The following is a 19,887-nucleotide window of genomic DNA, read 5'->3' on the forward strand; positions in this document are numbered from 1 at the left end:
TTTCCCCTTAACTGAATGCATGTTTTCTTTTTTAACTCCTGTAATGTTGGGGATACCCCATTTATCTGTGAATATTTCTTGTAATCAATGATAAAGGTAGATTTCATAAGAGTCATGTGGTCGAAGAGTTTTCCCTTAGCATGGACGTCTGATAAGATGTGAAATGAATTTGATAAAGATACCAATATACTTATGGACTCCCCCATGCATCCGTAACATTTTGCATAATTGACACACGCATATGGATTTGATAAGAGTGACATGGCCTCGCAGCAAGAACACTATTTCTTTTAATGAATCAAGACGTTGTTTGAACCAATCAATCATCAAACCCCAAAGAAACTTTTGGGGCTTTCCTACACACAATTGTAAGCCCAAGTACACCCACACAGGGAGAACTGCTGACCCAGCAGTCATACAATTAACTCTGGGCATCATTGATCCCAACCTGAATCCCTATCTTTAAAACTCTAGCAAATGTTTACTTTCTAACATAGCAGCGACGACTTTTGTCTCTCAAAGTCTTAATACATTTTTCTTTTTCTTATTGCATAAATTGCATGTTCATTTATAATTGATTTGCATTATGAATGCCCAATGCCTGTTAAGGCAAGAGCACTAACAGTTGCATCCAACATCTGATCTAGTTGTGCTCAAGTTGTGAAAAACAATCGAGACAAAACTAATTATCATGCAGAAGAGAAACATTGTCAATAAATTCTAACTATAATATTTGAAAAACAATGGAAAAATGACCGCTGGAAAAAAAAAAAAAAAACGTACTTGACCATCCTTCTTTACTAGTAGATACTCCCAGAATTTGATATCGTGATCAGCACTCCCGGTGATAAAACCACTTCCATCAGGAACAGAAATAATGGACCAAATTGTGTCCGTATGAGCATCAGTCATTTCTGTACGAACGCCACCTCCAACATCAATAATTTCCAGTTTTCCAGTTTTGGTGCCAACAAGCGCATATTGGTTTCCAGGAACAAATGTCCCACATACACCACTTTGCGACTCAATAGTACGAAGGCAAGAACCAGTACTAGGGTTCCAAATCTTTGCAGCATCATAACTTGTTGACAGCAAAAGTGTACTATCAGCGTTGAGTGTAACACTTCTAATGTCAGAACGATGTCCGGGAAGCTCAATACAGTGTGTTTTGGTTGATTTATCAGGTTGAATTGTAAACACTTCCAACACATTATTGCTCAAAGACAATGCTATGGTAGCTAGACCATTGCTCTTTGGAGCAATGGAACAAAAGGAAACTGAGCAAATTTTCTTGTTCATTCGTAAAACTTGAAGCAATCTGAAAGTATCAGAAACTGTAACATCACGGATTTCACCTTCATTTCCAAACTCGGAATTCATGTCTTTAGTTTCAATAGCCACTTCACCCCTTCTTTTTAAAGTCTTCTCTTTTTTTCGATGAGCACGCTTCTTGGCTTTTCGTAATGCTTCTCTTTCATCCATAACATTAAAAATCTCTACAGTCTTGCCTGCTCCTTGGCACGCAAAGAGGTTCCCAGTAGCATTAAATCTCACAGTAACTACCCTATCCTTGCTTTGACGCTGAATTTCTCCAAAGTGCCTTAAAATATCCCACTTACTAGGTCCAGGATCACCATCACCTACAGTGATATTTGGCTTTACGTCATGCAGGGATCCATTCTCCATGTTTTGGCAAATTTTATAGAAGCGGAGTTCGAGATCAGATGACCCCGTGACCAAATAATGCTCTTCGGGGTCAGCATCCAGGGACCAAATTTCACTGTGATGGCCAACAACTATTTGCATGCAATGTTGGGTTTCAAGGTCCCAGACCCGTACAAATTTGTCCTTCGAGCAACTAACAAGCTTCTTACCAGAATCCAAGAAGAGAAGGTCCGTGACCTGCACAACACAATGAAAAGAAAAATGTTAACAAGAATTCATCAAATTACATGGAAAGAAACTGCTATAGGAAAGATCCAAATTCTCAAGGATTCTTGAAACATGGAAGCATTGAAAATAGTTACCTGACCTCTATGCCCATGTAGACGAAAAAGTCCAGATTCTCCAAGAACATCCCATATGATGATATCTGTATCCTTGCTTCCCGATGCAAGCAAAGATCCTGTCTTGCTGTAACGAAGAGCAGTGGTAGCACCTCTATGCCCGTTCAAAGTTGTCTCACAAATACCATGTACCGAATCCCAAATTCTTATACTTCCATCATCATATCCACTTGCTACCTGCAAAAAACATAGAGACATAAATTTAATTCATATCCTGGAGGAAGGCTGATCACAGTGACACTGAATCACAAGAAGTTGTTTGCACTAGGGTTTCAATTCCCAACCAACAGTACTCCAGCAATATAATCACAAGGAATATTCAAATAAGCCAGAGCAAATAGTTCCAGACAAGAACCAGGCATAGATCTTGATCATATGATTGGAAGTAAAATCTCATTAAGTACAAAAGCACTGTGATAGATTTAATTCTCGGCCGTATGGGGCATAAACCCACAAACTAAAACCACCAGTCAAACATTGACAGATCTTAAAAGTTGGAATAAATAGGCAAAATGTGATGGACAAGACACAATAAAATCTGGAGGCAAAATTAATAATAGAACTTGTTCTATGCCAATCACTAATTATAACCATGGCAACTTACCCACTATGGAGTTAATACAAGTCATAAAAGGAAAACCACATAGACAACAAATCAAAATATGCATCATCATCATCATAGCCGTTTCCCAATTAATTGGAGTTGTCTAAATCAAAATATGCATCAAAGACAAAAATCACATTCCAGAACACACTTGATATCACACCAACATAAAGGCAACAAATCAAAATATGCATCAAAGAGCAAAATCATATGCCAGAATACACGGGATATCACATCGACATGGACCATCACATCTAAAATCCACAAAAATGGGAAAACATGTTGTCACTAGTATCAACGCCATTATAATAGGACAATTAGATGAGAAACAAATGCACAAGCTCTGCTAAAATGGAAATCCCATGCAACATAAAAGGGGATGATTATCAGAACATTTTCCTAAGGGTACATCTGTTTGATAACGGATCTCTAAGAGTTGAGCAAGACACAGATGAGTTACATCATTTATGGCAAGTACTGAGGGTTGTGTTGGATATACTGATTGCTACAGCTCGAATGGATGTGTAAAAGATAAATTGGTGATGCACAGCTCCGAAACTTGGTTATACCGAGCAATTTTGGTATCTAGGAGCATGCTTACTTTGGGAATGGTAAAAAGTTTATTAGGGTATTGAATTATGCTCTTCAAACATTTATAGCATGTAATTTGGGGAATTGGTTAATGGGTTTTTGGGGATTCCATGGGCAGGTTTCTTTCCCATGAATAGGGAAGGACCCACATTCTGATGAAAAAGTTGGGTTGCCAATTTTAGCAAAAAGAAAGCTTGGAGAGAAAGTTTGGAGCATTTTATTTTAAGGGGTTTTATGGCAAATTTTCAATTTTACGTTGAATACTGAACAACAGTAAATGTTGTAGGGCTTCTTTTGAGCACCCTCCTCATGGTTGATTGCTCTTTCTATTGTTGGTCTCAGTGTTTGCAAAATCAAACCGAAACGGTTAACCAAACATGGGCTTGGAAGCGGTTTAACCGGCCTAACAGGTAAACTAGCCTATTGAACCACTCTAACCGGGCAAGTCCCAGGCAATCAAAAAAGTGTTGAAAAAAAAACAAAAAAGGCAAAAAATCTACTAAAATATGAAAAGCATATAAAGAATGATTAAAACGAAACACATTCAAATGAAGTTGCAAATTAATGAAAAAATGGATTTTAACCGATTTTATATTTTCCAAGGGCTATTTTTTAAATTTTCTAAAAAAGATGGGAAAATATAAAAGTGAGTATTAATGACCAAAACAATTTTTAATCTTTACCATAATGTAAAGAATATTTAAAAGTGCATCAGAAATCAAACTCCTTATTTTTTAGAATTTATATACATATTTTTTAAATTTTTTTTATAAAATACCAGTTGATCACCCTAACTGCCCAAAACCGGAACCGGCCATTGGCCGGTTCCTATCTAACTGGACAGTTAGCGATTAGATTGGGCGATTTTATGAACAATGGTTGATCTCCTCTAGAATTTTAGCTTTAATTCATTTCCTTGTTGAACTTTTTATTCCATTTAGCTTTTGTTTCATGTTACCATTCATCTTATGAGTTTAGACAGAGAGAAAGTCTCCTCTAAGGTTGGTTTACATCATTTGTGGTATCCGAGGAAGTTCATTCAGTGTGACACTTGCTCTTTGTCTCAATTCGATCAATAGATTGCAATGGCAGCAAGAGAAGTTCATGGTAGAGGAAGTGGAGAGCAAGAACGACAAATAGATTATCAACCAATGGAACTTATGCCGCCTCAAGAAGCACAAGCACAACCGCATGAAACGCAAATGACTGTGATCGAAAGAGGTTGGATGAGGCAGCATGAAATTTCAAGAACTTCTTGGGAACAGAGGAGAATCACAAATTCACAATCCAATTGATGATCGTCTCATAAGGACCTCGAGACACAGTCGCGATAATGCAATTCGCATGAAATTGCAAATTCACATGTTAAACTATAACTTGATGATTTCCTAGATCGCTCGGAAAGCATCAAACAATTTTTCAATGGAAAGGAGTTGCCTAAAGATAAAATTGTTAAGGTTACACAAAGAAACCATTTACTTTTAGTACAAGATAAGGAGGCCACAATCACTCTTGTCCGTCAGATTTTAAATCAGGCGGCTGTAAGTGTGTCATTGCCTTGACTTAAAGATCAAAAGAAAATTTCTAGAACTTCATGACATATCCCAAACCATCCAATTTGTGACCTCCTTGTGACAATGATAAATGGTTTCATAGTATACAATCCTCTTCCCAATTGATTACAATCAAGTTCCTATTATTATATCCTTGTTGAACAAGTTGGAAAGAACCCTTTCGAGGGTAAAGAAGCAACAATGAAAAGAAATTTGATGAGTACGGTGTTGATATGAAAGAAGCCGATTTGCGTGCCGGCAATGGTAAATCTTTAATTACCCGATGTGTGATGAGTCCCCCAGACTGGGATTGTCATCCACATCCTCTTCGCCAGGTCTCCCCTTCTTGTTCGTTGATTCATCGTTTTGGCCGCTTAACACAATTTTCCTTTAGATTGTCCTCCGGGTACAGTGTCTTTCACCACAAATCCTGATTCCATCTCAGTCAGAGAACAGATGCTAGTCTGTTTCGATCTCCTCATAGTGGGCAATATGTTAGAGAAAAAAACCATTAGTTGAAAACCAATATCATCAGCACACTACGCTCTTCTCGTAGGAAGGTCTATATTTTGTAATATCATCATTGATAGTGGAAGTTGCAAGGAGATGGTGGCAATGGACATGGGGGGACAAGCTAAAACTGAAAACTGAAAGACAGCCTCATCCAAAAATAATTCCCGGTCCAAGAGAGGTAATAGGCCCTCGTTTCTACCTGATGCCTTGTTATGTTCTCCTTTGGTAAAATTTATTTGGACCTGGTTTGGTGCAACATAGGGCCTATTTACAATTACAGAACGTCGTGGTAGCTAATTCAAATTTTAACGTCGTAGCCCCAAACATCATGAAGTTGGTTTTTTTCCAAAATAATTTAAAATCAAGAAAAAAAATATAATTTTATTAGAAATTATTTAAAAAGCAGCAAAAAATTTATCCAGCTAACCTAATTCAACCTAGAACAAATCAAACACAATATTTCAAAAATTCAAATTTATTCAAAATCCTAAGCATATTTTAAAAAAACTAGAGACCCAAAAAAAATGGTTTCATTAGAAATTAAAGAAACAATTCGTAGAAAAATTATCTAAATGCTTTTCAACACAACCTATGACAAAAAGGCCAATCATTTAAGAATTTTCTCGAATTTTTCAAGAAAAAAACCTAAATTAAGCCAAAAAAAAAAAAGGAAAATAACTACAATTATCACTAAAAAAGAAAAAAAAACAAGATACCTAGTTTAATCAATTCTAACATCTTCTGGATCAAAATCCCTGACAAAACTATGAACTGAAACTCCAAAAAGTTTCGGATTAGGGAAAACATTCTCAAGAAAACCTCAAACCAAGCCAAAACAAAACAAAATAAATATAAATATCACTGAAAAAATTCAAATCTATGTTACATAGACACGGACACGTGTTTATTTATGACATGGATACGAGTGTCAAAAACATGAACCCTAGAAAATGACTTTTAGACACGTAACGTCCATACAATATACAAGCATCTATATATACGTGTACGACTTTATATACATATAGTAAAATCTATGTGTCATTCACATTTGCATTTACACATACAACATTCATATCATACCACAATAGTAAAATATCTAAAACATAAAAACTAATAATTAAATAGTCCAAAAAAGGTTACTTGGTGAATATGAATTTTATTCATCAAAATTTCTTATAGACCGATCCAAGGTTGTACATAACAATATGGAAAAAAAAGTACAAGAATATCAAAATATTAGTACAAGCTTTCAAAACTAATAAAAGTCAATTGCTAGGACAAGGCAAGGTACAATATAATTCACGTTATAAATGGCAAAAACGTTTGGAACAATAAAGATCTTACATGACACAAGGCACAACCAGAAAGGAAGAGAGAAAAGTTGAAGAAGAGAGATGAATATACAGTTGTCCACAACTTAGAGAGGGAGAAAACCAAGGGTCCACAGTGTTAGGGCATTGTAGCCATTTAAAGGCCTTAAACGAGCATGTAATGAATTTTATGATAGTGGAACAATAACCTCCAATGGGATACGGTCTAGAGGGACCGAAGTTGACAATACTGATGCTGAGACTCAAACTAGGTTTGATGAGTTAGGCCAGTTGAGTTCTAAAACCCTATGAAACTTGAGCATATAACACAACCGAGAAGGGTTAGCATGGTTACCCCTTGATGTCATCGAAGAGATGCCTAAGGTAGTTAGCCTAGAGACTCTGTAGCCCTTTTGAGTGATTGGTAGCCCTGAAGGGACAAGGGTCATATCCTCATCATGACCATCACACGGCATGTATATGTGAAAGCTATATCGGGAAGTGAACCCCATTCAAGGTGTTGCACATACATGTGCGAGAAATAGGCCCCATGCATCAATTGCGATATGTGTGCACAGGTCTATGTGACCTAGGCTTGTCCCTAGGGAGAACCTGCAGTTCATAAACTAGGATTGTATTCTCATCACCTATTGGCTGGCTTTGATAGCCCAATCATGAATTTCATGGACTGTAGGTCATGGGAACTACTGGGTCAGTTTGAGAAAGTGAGTGTGGAACATAATCACTAGTATAGATGAAGTGCCTCCGTATTTTCACATTTTTCTTAACAAAGTTGGATCCGATTCACATCAAATTAATTTAGAAATAATAAATTTCGTTAAATTTGATTTTTACATTATTAAAATAAAATTTTAAAAGCCTTTGGATATTTTATTTCTTCAAAATTGATTTTTAAATAAGCTTAAACTGCATTTTTAGGTATTTAATTATTCAGAGAGAAAATAAAATACTTATTGATTTCTAAAAAATATTTTATTGGTTTTAAAATTATTAAAACATATGGGGGCCCATTATACTCTAGAGGCCCCACCAATCTAGCCCATCTTTTTGAAGATGTGGGGTCCACTAGTGAGCATAGAGAGCCACACCCCACTTTTCTACCTCTCTTTCCTATTATGTTGGCTTGTGTGATAAGCCACTTAATTGATTGAAATAACGATTTAGAAGTAAAAGCTAATTTGTTTTGAAAGAAGAATGTGTAGAGATTGATTTGAAAATAAAAGGTAAGTATAATATATTTTTTTCTACAATTAATATTTGATGGAATTAGGTTAAGGAAGCTGAGAGATAAGTTCTCGCACTTTCCATTAGATTATGATGGAAGATCTATGGATTGTAGGGCTAAGATCTCTCGCCCCACAGGTCTCCTTTTAACAATAGTCAAGATTAAATCTCCATACGAATGACTAAACCCTAGAAACCCTAACCCTAGCCACAAGTCTATAAAATATCTCCATGGGAGGGGTTGTCTCTACACCATGACCTAAAGCTCTCTCTACACTCTCATCTCTATCTCTCCCATGCTTAGAAAAATATTAGAGAAAAAAAGACAGGGAAGCCCCATACAAAGTAGATCAAGGGATAAACCCCTAGCTTGTTCCACTTGCTCTCATATTCTTGAGGGGTTTCCAGCCAAGGCTACCCAAAAGTTGTAAGATTTAAGAAAGACCTTGATCTCGTGCACCATCAGTAGAGGTAAAACGGTGTGGGGTGTATCAAGTCCAATGGAGATAATCTTTTGGCATCTCTTTTATTTTCTTGTTCCCAAGTTCAAGTTCATGTAATTTTCGGTTATGAAATAAAGAGTTGTTCAAGTGGCAACAAGTGAAAATTCAGACCTTGATCCCATGCACCATCAGTAGAGGTGACCTTAAACCTAGAAGCAAGCACTTTGGATAGGATCTTATAAGTGGAGTTCACTAAACTAATCGCCCGAAAGTCCTTGAGTTCTTCAGCCCCTTCGATTTTGGCGATAAGGGCGATAAGGTTGCGTTCATGGCTTTGTAGATAACACCATGGTCGTAGAATTTTTCAAAGAAATCCAAAAATTCGGGTCTAAAAGAGTCCCAGAAGAGTTTGAATGGGGCCACTGGGAACACGTCCGGGCCCGAGGCTTTATCTTTACCCAGGTCAGCTAAAGCCGCAAGGATTTTAGGTTATGTAAACGGTCGTTCCAACCATTGCACCCAAAGGTCAGAGATGGAGAGAAACTGCAGGTCAGACATCTTGGGTTTGGGACCCGAGGGAGCAATATAGAGAGTTTTGAAGAAGGAGAGAATGGCTTCTTCAATCTCAGAGGGCTGGTCCAAAAATCTTGTTCCCCACCTTTATTGTGGAGATGGAATTGTCCCCGAGACGACAGTTGGCTATCCTGTGGGAGAATCCCTTATTGTGGTCACCAAAGTGTAGCCACTTGACCCTGGACCTCTGGTACAAAAAGATATGTTCCTTTTTTAGGGTGGTGAAGTATTCCAATTTGTGATGATTTCGGAGGTTTGATTTCGAGGTCGACAGGGTACAGCTTTCTTCGATGAGGTCAAGGGATTGAATGGCTAAAAGGTGAGAGCTCTTGAGTTGTGAGAAGTTGTCGAGGATGGTTTTGCTCCAGGCTTTGAGAGAAGCCTTAAGGAGCTGGATCTTTGTTTGCAGTTTGTACACCTACCCTACTCGAGACCAAGGGAGAGAACGAGTCCCATCAATAGGGAATATGTGAAAGGATATGAGCCTTTTCGAGCCACGAGAGCTCAAAACGAAAGGGCTTAGGGCCTCTCGAGATGAAAAGAGTGTCAAGCATGATGGGGCAATGATCAGAGGTGGATTTAGGTAAGGCCAAGGAGTGGGAGCCAAGGAATACCTCATCCCATCTTGTAGAGAAGAGAAACCTATCAAATTAGGAGAGGGAGAGTTGGGAAGAATGGTCGGACCAGGTGTATTGGTTACCTTGGAGGGGAATGTCTATGAGCTCATTACGCGAGATGAAATATGAGAAGTCCATCATCCCTGGGGATATGATGGCTCTTCTCTAATTGAGAATCATCGTTCTTATTTTATAGGACACTGTAATGAACTTTTGATCATTGCGCTATGGACTTTGGATGTGATGCACTTGTCATACACGCTAGTGTAATAGTATCTTGGTTGCTAGTACTTGCTACTTACTATTACATTTTCTAAGTGATTGGTTGATCCCTTGGTAATTGGCACATGTTTTCTTAAATTTAATAAATGGGATAGAGTACCTTGTTTTACACATTAATTGCATTAGACTAATAGTGACTAGAGACAACAAACTCTGTTACTCTTTATTAGTCTATTAGAGACTTACAGTATAGATAAGCACTAAATTGAAGTGCCTACTATCACATAATCAGGTTATTCTACGCATTCTTATACAATTTATAATTTTTTTTTAAATTTATTAACCACATCAAACATGATAGGCCTGCATCGGACCCCTGGGCACATTGAGCCCACATTTGCTTCTCCATTTATCACCATTATCTTTCTTCATTGCATGCCAATTTATATTTCCCTCCCTAACATCTCCTATTCTGCCCCTTCCCATACTATCCAACAACCCAAACCCTAGTTTATTTAGAGAAACACGACCTATTCATCCTTCTAATCAAGATACTTTTCCATTAAACATCTTATTCTCCCAATACCCTAGTTTAGGTGGTTGCTGCACTGAGAATCCAGCAAATATTCATCCCTCGTGTACCCCAATTGACCTCCCAAAAATAATTTAAGTCCACATCCAAAAATATATTCCATAACCTAATCCAATCCCGCTCATACACATAATTGCCACCCTAAACCTCATCTATTTGCTGGAACTATAAAATCCAGGAAGAACTTACTGAACCACAAGCTTCCTAATATTCATTCCATCTTCAGACCAACCTTGGACGATTCTCCTACGCCATATTCATATTCTCTGAGTCAAAGAAACCTTTGAACAAATCACTGCCAACTCCAACCACCTAAAACCACTCCAAGTTCAAAACCTTCTACCACCTGGCCCCCCTAGTTTATTACATCCTCTATCTTTGAGAGCCCTTTGTAAAAATAACCAGAAACCTTGCTGGAGCGGCAACTCCAGTATAATTCTCTGCCTTATCAGCCCCTTGAGTCCTCCAACGTAGTCCTAGAAATACCAAAACTCTACCTTTACCCCATTTCAAGTACCCCAAGTTAAGGTTTATACTTTCATATTCACCTCCAAATGTGTAGGAGCCAAGGGATCTGGTCCTACATCACAGTACCACCTCCGGAGAGAGCTGATTTAAAAAAATAAAGGAAAAAATAGCCCCAAAAAAAATATTATAAAGAATAAACATTTCCCCACCTTGTTTGGCTGGTCCGATTGCCAAAACTAACCAAACACTAGTTTCAAGTAGTTTCTTACCAAATCCAGTTTTGGCTTGGGATTGGACTGTCTGCAAGGCAACTTGACCAGTTAATCTGCCATTTTGACATGGTATTAAACTCTTATTAACCAGAAGAATGCCCCCAGAAATTGGTTCAATCAATATTGTTGTGCCTCAAGCCCCTAAAACATCTGTTAAAGATATTCAAAAAAGAAAAGGTTGAAAGGAAATATGTACTAAATACGTATCGAAAGTGAAAACTACAAATAGTTCTCTGGGCCAATAACAATTTTAGTATCAAGCAAGCAACCTTTTCAATGCAACCAGCTTCGACAACTATTGGATGAAGTCCAAGAATATAGCTTGGTCCAAGTACCTAAAGTTTTCAAAAGCATAGCAAACCTTTATTCTGAAAAAGAATCGGAGAACAAAAAAGCATTTCAGGATATTAAATGGAATAAAACCAATTAGAAAGGAAGGATGGATAGTTGAATATACAAATAGGAGGAAAACATTAACTAATTCTTTTGACAATCATCTTATTAGGACAATGGTTTTCGAGATGCCCTCACCCAATTTAAACATAATACCCAATTCTTAGATTTTTCCATGCCAAAACATAGAATTTTGAAGAAGATGAGTGTATTGCATGCTATCACTGACACCATTATGAATTGCATGGAAGATGGTAATTTCTTTCTTTTTGAACAAGATAATTTTATTGCTAAAGGTAGTAGATACCTTGTATTAACAGAAAAAGGGATTCTCAAAACATGCAATAACAGCCTGGGCCTATATATTTCCACAGGTACAAAAACGATGTAGTAACGTCGACAGTAAACAACAACTGAAGAGTGGGTGGTTGTTGAGGTAATGGGAGTAGCCATTGTCAACAACAAGATTAAGATAAGACTACCCAATGACAGTGGTTCCCCAGTAGCCCCTTCCCTTATGAGGGTGGAAGATGCTATGTTATCGATAAGGTAAATCCACCATCTATTTAAAGACATTGTGAATTGTATCAATCTCATGCTTGAGAATATTTCAAAGATGAAAATTTTTTGTGCTTTCCAGTGGCATCCATAGACAAGTTCTTAAGTATAAAGTGATTCTACAAGAAAGAAACAGAAATGTAAAATAATGAGTCCTCATTAGGTTGAAAAAAACACAAGAGAAACTTAACTTCAAAAAAGCAGTTTGCAAGCAGTCCAAACATGTAGGCGTGTTTGACTCTTGGATGACTAGGCTTTGGAAGCAGTGCCTTCCAAGGAAGTGGAACTGGCGGCTTCCACGCCAAGGAAGCTGCCAGTTCCTATTTTCACTATATTTTGGGTGCCATAGGATACCACAGCTCCCAGAAACATGCAGCATTCCCAAATATAAATAAATAAATATATATAGATAGATAGATAAATATATATATATATATATATATATATATATATATAGAGAGAGAGAGAGAGTTGTGAAAGATGGACTTACTACGTGATTTTTTTTTAACAAAAAATTATTTTTTGTCATATTTTACTCATCAAGTAGAGGTGTTTGTGTAAATATCACTAAAAGGCAAGGGACATTTTGGTCAGTTTCATAGGGCGTAAAGTTGAAAGTTTTACTGAAGGACAATGGTAATCTACAAATATAGTTCCAAGACACTAACTTCCAAAATACCATTATACTTTTGTGAAAATTTCAAATTTGTCATTCCTTAATGATCAAGTTACCGATTAAAATAATTTTTTACATAAAGTAATATTTTTTAATAAATACACCAATCCCAACTCATTCCAACATTAACTTTTGCATTTTGAGGGGTTGTTAACTTTAGACAAACCCGTGTATTTATATATATATATATATCTATATATATATATCTATATATATATATATCTTAGGAAGAAGCAGTTTCCAAAACAGCCTCCTCCAAAAATCTTTAGTGCTTCCCAGTGGCATCTGTAAACCAATTCTTAGATAAAATGCGGTTTTAAAAGAAAGGAAACTAATGAGTCCTCTTTAGCCTCAAAAATATTCACAAGCAACTCCACTTCAAAAAAATGGTTTGCAAGCAATCCAAACATATGGAAATACATATATAAATATCAGTGCTTCTCAAAGTATACAGCCTTATCAAGACTAGACCGGCCATTCAGCCGGTGAAGGGACTAGTTTGCTTGAAACCAGTCGGCACGCCAAACCAGTTTTTAGAAAATAAGAATATAAAAGTTAGAGAATAGTTAAGAAATATTAGGGAAAAAGAAAAATAAGTGACAAATCTAAAGCGAAAAAGGAAGAAATTTGGGTTCTGTGAGACTTTGGCAATCATGGATTTCGGGCTCAAAAGTAGTGGATTATGACTATCAAACCAACACAATTTCATGGTTTTTAGCTTGAAATAGTAGATGAAGACTTCTAATCTAACATATTATGTGTCTAATCTAACATATTATGTGCACGAGGGAGAAAAGGCACAAAGGCATTGCCTTTGTGCCTTTTCTCCCTCATGCACATAATATGTCACATAAGATAGAGAATTGAAAAAAAAAATGGTTGCAAAAGCAAATAAAAATAGAATGAGAACACGGTAAGGTTCCATTGAGTGGCGATATTGTTTGGCCAAAACTTTGGGATCATATTACAAATACGGAAGTTGGGTAGGGTGATAAATGGATACAGAGAAGAAGAAAAAAAACAGTTACAAGATCCACCAAAACTAAGTGAGAAGTCCAATTATGGACTAGAAAAAAAAAAACTCATATAACATCAAAAACAGGCCGATAGGACCAATCCAACCACTCAAAGCCAATTTAGACCAGTTTTGGTTTGATGACCCTACTATACCATCCAAGGGGCTAGTTACATGCCCAACCAGTTGGACTGGGCCTTCTAGTCTGGTTAGGTTTTGATAACGCTATGTACAATATGCATATAAGATATTAGATATGTTAGAAAATTCGGGCTCAAAACTCAGCCTGCCCGAGCGAAGTAACTCAGGTGAGTCCAACTAGACTCTACAGTCTTGAACAAGCCCATAAAGGGCCGAATAAATCACCCAAATATACAAACAATTGTTCAAAAAAAAGATCAGTAAAAAGAAAAATAAGTAATAAAAAGCATTAAAAGTCTATAAAAGATGGAAAAAGTACATACACGATGGATTATGAACAAAATTGATTTACAGCTTGAAACAATTTAGGAAAATCCCAGAAAAATGGAAAAGTAGAAACTTATGCATATAATAAGAAAAATTCACAAATCATCATAAAAACATTAAAATTATATAGAAACATAATTTCAAATCACTTATTATTGAGTTATTAACAAAAAATTTAATTCTTAAGTGAGTTTAAGAAGCCTGGGTTTGTCTAAGAAACTCGTCTTAGCAAAGTGGCGAGGACCGGCCGAGTCCGAGTGGAATCAAAGGAGGTTTGAATCACTAGAAATTATGGAAGTACTAAAAAGTAGAAGAAAGGAAGAGTCACAACAGGAGCCCCAGCACACACAAGCAGTTACAACATAAATCCACAAATACAGGACAGGCTCTAGGCAGAGGTGGTTAGGGTATCCAGAACGTGACAATTAAAGTTCCATTCCTGCCAAATACTACGTTAACATTCAAAACACCCAACTGTTATTCAAACGAAATGCAAAAAAAAATATGACTCAAAAGAGTTGCAGAAGATAGTAGCATTAATCCCACCAACAAAGCCATCAGATGATTGGATCAAAAAAACAAATGGAAAAAAAAGAAATATTAGTACCTCACGAGGAAATTTCATGAAAAAGGAGGGAGGGACGGATTGAGAGAGAGAGAGAGATTTCAAATGGGGGAGAAAGAGGAGAAGAGTACCTTGGAAATGGAAGAGGGCATCCAAGCAATGGAGGTGACAGCAGGTCTTGCGCCTGAGGCGGTTGGGTTTGGAGCAAGAGCTTTGACGCAGAGGCCCTGCTTCACATTCCACACTGACAAATTCTCGAGCGCCCCACTGAACAAAAGCTTCCCGCTGCAGTCATAACAAATGTTGGACTCTGCAGAAGCCACCACCCCGAACACCGCCCCTGCTTCGTACCTTAGGTACGCCTTCACCATTTCTCTCTCTCCTCTCGTCTTTCCTTCCAAGAGAACCAAATTTAAGCTTCCTCTCTTTCCCTCGTTACCACTTTTGCGCCGCACCGGGAGCACGCCGCGTAGGTCCCCTAGTGTCGTGCCCTAAGCCAGTTAGGTACCACTCCAGGCATAGCATGTTCCCGAGGGCGCATTCTGTGTACATACTCTCTCGAGCGAAAAACTGTTTCATCGATTTAAAGTTTCATGTTAAAATCATTCAAAATCATAGTTAACGAATCGCCATTTAATCGGCGACTTTTAAAAAACATCGGAGTTTTAATGGAAACAGTTTTGAACGGCTACTTGTTTTTAAAAGGTTGGGAAAAATCGCGTAGTTTTCATAAAAACGTTTAAAATGCATTTTTTTTCTTAATACGATTTAAATCAGGCCAAAGAATCGTATCTTTTCTACCTGTATTTTTTTTTGAAATTTTATTTTTTTTCCTGTTTTGTGTATCGCAGCTATTGCTCCTTTCATGCTTTTGAAAAAAAAATATTTAAAAAAACAACCTAAAATAAAAATTTTTATCCCACTGTATTCTTCAAAGCCACATATTAAATGTATGCATTTTTTTTCCCTTTTTTTAAAAAACTTAAATAAATAGATGCAGATTTCAGTTGTTATTATGGAAAATCATTGTATAAATGAAATATTGTTTATAGCAATTCATTTTGTAAAGTAAATCATTCAATAAAAAAAATCATATACATGCAGATTTATGTGATTATTGATGATAATTATTTCTATGAAAATATTGTTTACGGCACAAATTAGAGCTCGAAACATAGTATTTTACTGATGAATGAGAAACAAAGAGTGTGATTATAGGACCAAGTAATTAATATTTTGTTTTTATTATGTGATAACTATCATAAAGATAAACAATAATAGTGTAAATTGTAAACTTACCGGAGCAAGCAATTGTATATATAAGATTAGTTCTCCAAACCTAATCATTCAGTTGTGCTTGCTATTTACCCAAGCAAATGAAAAACCCTATTCTTTTTCTCCCTCTAAAAATCAGTTAGGGCATCTTCACAAATTGGTATAGTTAGGGCTTTCTCTCAAACAATATCCCAAATCAAAGAGAAAACGCCCTTCAAACTATCCCAAATCGGCATCCCATTTTCCTTTTTTTCTCTCTAAAAAAATCAAATTTGTGAAGTCGATGACATCTTCCTTCTTCCTTCTTCTCTCTATAAACGCTAATGGCTATGAGTTCAGCCCTATTTTCTTCTCTTCCTTCTCTCTCTAAACCGCAAACCCTAATGGCTATGAGCCCAGCCCTATTTTCTTCTCTTCCTCCTTCCTTCTCCTCTCTCTAAACCGTAAACCCTGATGGCTATGAGCCCGACCCTATTTTATTCTCTTCCTTCTTCTCTCTCTATAAACAGTAAAAACAGATATGTGAAACCCAAATTTCTACGGGCCTCTTTTCAATTTATGAAATTTATAAAACTTTAATCATAGTTATGGAGTAACCATAACATTGTTCGCAAAACCGGCAGGTCCAAACCGAAGCCGCCCGGTTAGATCGGTACCGGCAAGGTACCGACTCCGGTTTAAGGCCGGTTTTGCGGTACTACTCAATAGATGCCTCTCTCCAAAAAAAACCATACCAAAATAGGCCGGTTCGCTGTCTAACTGACGGTATTTTCTCAAAACGGCCGGTTTTCAACTAACCTGACCTGTTTGTTGATATAACTGCATTTTTGAGTAAAATAATTGTAATGTATAAATAACGGCGTTATTTTGAAATAGAGATTGTTATATGTAGCAGGAAAACTGTGAATCCAAATTTTCACTTTTTTTTATTCAGTTTGCAGTCATTTTTTTATTATTTATTTTCATGTTTTAATGGTTTTAATCACTATATAATGATATAAAACAAGCAATTTGGATTTAAACATTAAAAAAAAAAATAGTTTCTTGGATTGAAATGGCGGATTTTTTAGGTTTTTGAAAATTTTCGCCGTTCTTTCGATAATCTCCTCAATACCTAATGGTTCTTGAAGAAATTTGAGGGGTTTGACTTCTATTCGAAGTATTTACTAGATTCAAGTTTTAATTTGTTCAGAAAACAAAAACTCAGAGGTTTATTTTTGCCCGAAAAGCTGCTGCTCTGAGAACCTATATTCTACCCAAAAATGCAGATTTTTTGTCCATTTATTGGTTGTTTTTTTTATCAAATGCAGTTGTGGATTTCGATCATTGAGGCTTCATATCTCACATAAAATTGGTATGTTTATTTATGATTGAGTAAATTTTTTTATATCAATTTTTTCATTGCACCAGATCATGAAAATTTCATGGATCTGAAATTTCCACCTTTTTTTCAATTAAATTAAAAATACCGAATATGTTTTGATGTTATTTGGTGCGTTTGAAAGATGATCGAAGCCTTTACAATGCATGTATGTTTATTTGTTCGATTATCCAAACATTGAAGGTCGTTTCTTGCTCGAAATGTTGCTCCATTTTTGGGGTTTTTAAAAAGTTGATTTTTCTAAAAGAAATATTTTGTTTAAGAAAATTATGTTTTTGTAATGAAATTGGGAAGTGTTTTTCTATTTTGCTTAATAAAATTATTTTTAATAGAATTATGGTTTTTTAATAAAATTACTTTTTTTGATGAATATGGGAAGTGTTTTTCTATTTTGCTTAATAAAATTATTCTTTTGATAAAATTATTATTTTTGATGAAATTGATTCTTGTTTTTGATAAGTGCATGATAATGTTGCTCAATTTTTTTAATTATGTTTTTTTAAGTTGATATAGTTATATTTGTAATGATGGAAATGGAATATTTTGTTTTTTTAAGTTCATATGCCTTATGTTCAATGAAACGCTACACCATCTTGTATGTGGTTGGTTATTCTCTTTTTCTTTTGTTTTTCTTTTTTTTTTCATTTTATATCAAGTTTTTGGAATGTTATGAGAGTCTTTAAAAGATCAGCCGATTTTTAAAAAATTGGCCGACTAACTGGGGATCAGCCACTGGCCGATCCTGATCTGGCCCGATTCCAGAGAGAGAGAGAGAGAGAGAGAGAGAGTTTTACAAAGATCTTAATTTCAAATCATCCCTCATTTGAGAAATTGATTTTTCTAAAAAAAAGTTCATTTTGCTTAGTAAAATTATGTTTTTTATTAATATAAGAAGTTTTTTTCTATATTACTTAATAAAATTATCTTTCACACAAATTTATGTTTTTAATAAAACATTATGTTTTTTTATGAATATGGGATCTGTTTTTCTATTTTTTCTCAACAAAATTATTTTTTGATAAAATTATGGTTTTTTAATAAAATTATGTTTTATGATGAATGTAAGAAATGATTTTCCATTTTGCTTAGTAAAGTTATTTTTTGATAAAATTATGGTTCTTTAATAAAATTATATTTTATGATAAATATGAGAAGTGTTTTTCTATTTTGCTTAATAAAATTATTTTTTGATCTTATTTTTTGATAAAATCAATGCACAACACACTGATATGGATATGGTAGATACATATAAAAACATTAAAACATATTAGTGTGCTGTGTATTGATTTTTCGTTTTGTTGAACATCATGAGATGTATTTTTGTGAAGTATGACAAAAGAAAAAGTTTATATAAGGTTGCAACCTTACCTCTATAGCTACGGATGCACCTCAAAAATCCATCGGAAAAGGTAGTTTTAATGTTGAAAAGCCCTTTGATGGGCATCTCGACATCAAGATGTATGACCATGAAAAATAAAAAGATTTTAAGTCTAAAAAATAGTGTATTTTGCAACATATTATCTACACCGTCCATTTTCAAGATTTTCATATGTTTATAGATCTAATTAATTTTAACCATTTTTGAAATTTAAAATTTTATAATTAGATATAAAAATAGATTTTGAGATAATAATTTTACATCAAAATTATATATCATGATAAAATTTGAAGGTGCACCTTACTTACCACTACAGCTTCGGATGCATCTGTATGCCAACTGCACCGTTATATGAATTATGCTTTATCTAACTATATGGAAGAGGTCCTTTTTGTCTTAATTAGTTGGCATTTTTATTTGATTTAATCGCATCAAGCTACTTTTGTTATTTGCAAAAAAAGTGCGTAAACGTTCATTCCTAATGTGAGAGATTTTTGTAAAAAAAAAAAAACTTGAAAGTTTTTCATGTAAGGTTTGGGATAAATATGTTAATTCTTGGAAGAAGATGTTACATGACAAAAATATCTTCAAAAAATATCTTAAGCTATTTTCATGTACAGGGCCATAGTATTCGAATATTACTTTATAAAAAGTTGTTCCTTATTTTTTTTGTAAGATAAATATATGTAATAAGATACTATACACATAGTCTAAGTATTTTTATTTTATTTGTAATTTTTTTGGGAGTTTTTAACCCATTTTTTTAAAAAAATTCTACTAGACTGGTTAGTCTGGTTAACTGCCCCCGATTAGTCCTGTTCAAACTGCTTCCAACCCCATGTTTGGTTAAACCGTTCCGATTTGATTTTGTAAAGACTGGACCATATTCACCATACTATAGTTAAAAAAAAAATCGTGGCTTTTTTTTTTGGTACGATGTTTAAGTATTTAACTAATAAATTTATATAGTATATTTGTCACCATATCATAGTTAAAGCATTTAATGAACAAATATGTACTTCTAGTACTAGTACTAGTACTAGTAGTACATATTAGAAGTACATACTAGTACTTGTACTAGTAGTACATATTAGTAATACATACTAGTA

At 35.3% G+C, this 19,887-nt stretch overlaps 1 protein-coding gene across 5 annotated transcripts in view; it reads right to left on the reverse strand.

The window, feature by feature from the left end:
- LOC18424540 (transducin family protein / WD-40 repeat family protein) overlaps positions 1-15,131 on the reverse strand; it is a 46,888-nt gene extending 31,757 nt beyond the window's left edge. For 3 of the 5 annotated variants that reach the window (XR_016041788.1, XM_088848536.1, XM_006829126.4), the window contains exons 1-3: positions 14,876-15,131; positions 2,028-2,243; positions 784-1,902 (exon numbers count right to left, since the gene is read on the reverse strand). Coding sequence is in view for 3 of the 5 variants with exons in the window: in XM_088848536.1 (XP_088704662.1) it covers positions 784-1,902; positions 2,028-2,243; positions 14,876-15,115 (1,575 nt within the window). In the remaining 2 variants the exon portion in view is untranslated. The remainder of the gene's footprint in view (positions 1-783; positions 1,903-2,027; positions 2,244-14,875) is intronic. The other 2 variants (XR_016041789.1, XM_088848537.1) reach the window with 1 other exon arrangement.
- Positions 15,132-19,887: the final 4,756 nt, after the last annotated feature.

Source organism: Amborella trichopoda, chromosome 9 (assembly GCF_054954075.1).
Source record: "Amborella trichopoda isolate Santa Cruz 75 chromosome 9, AtrichopodaSantaCruz75HAP2 v2.0, whole genome shotgun sequence".
NCBI lineage: Eukaryota > Viridiplantae > Streptophyta > Magnoliopsida > Amborellales > Amborellaceae > Amborella > Amborella trichopoda.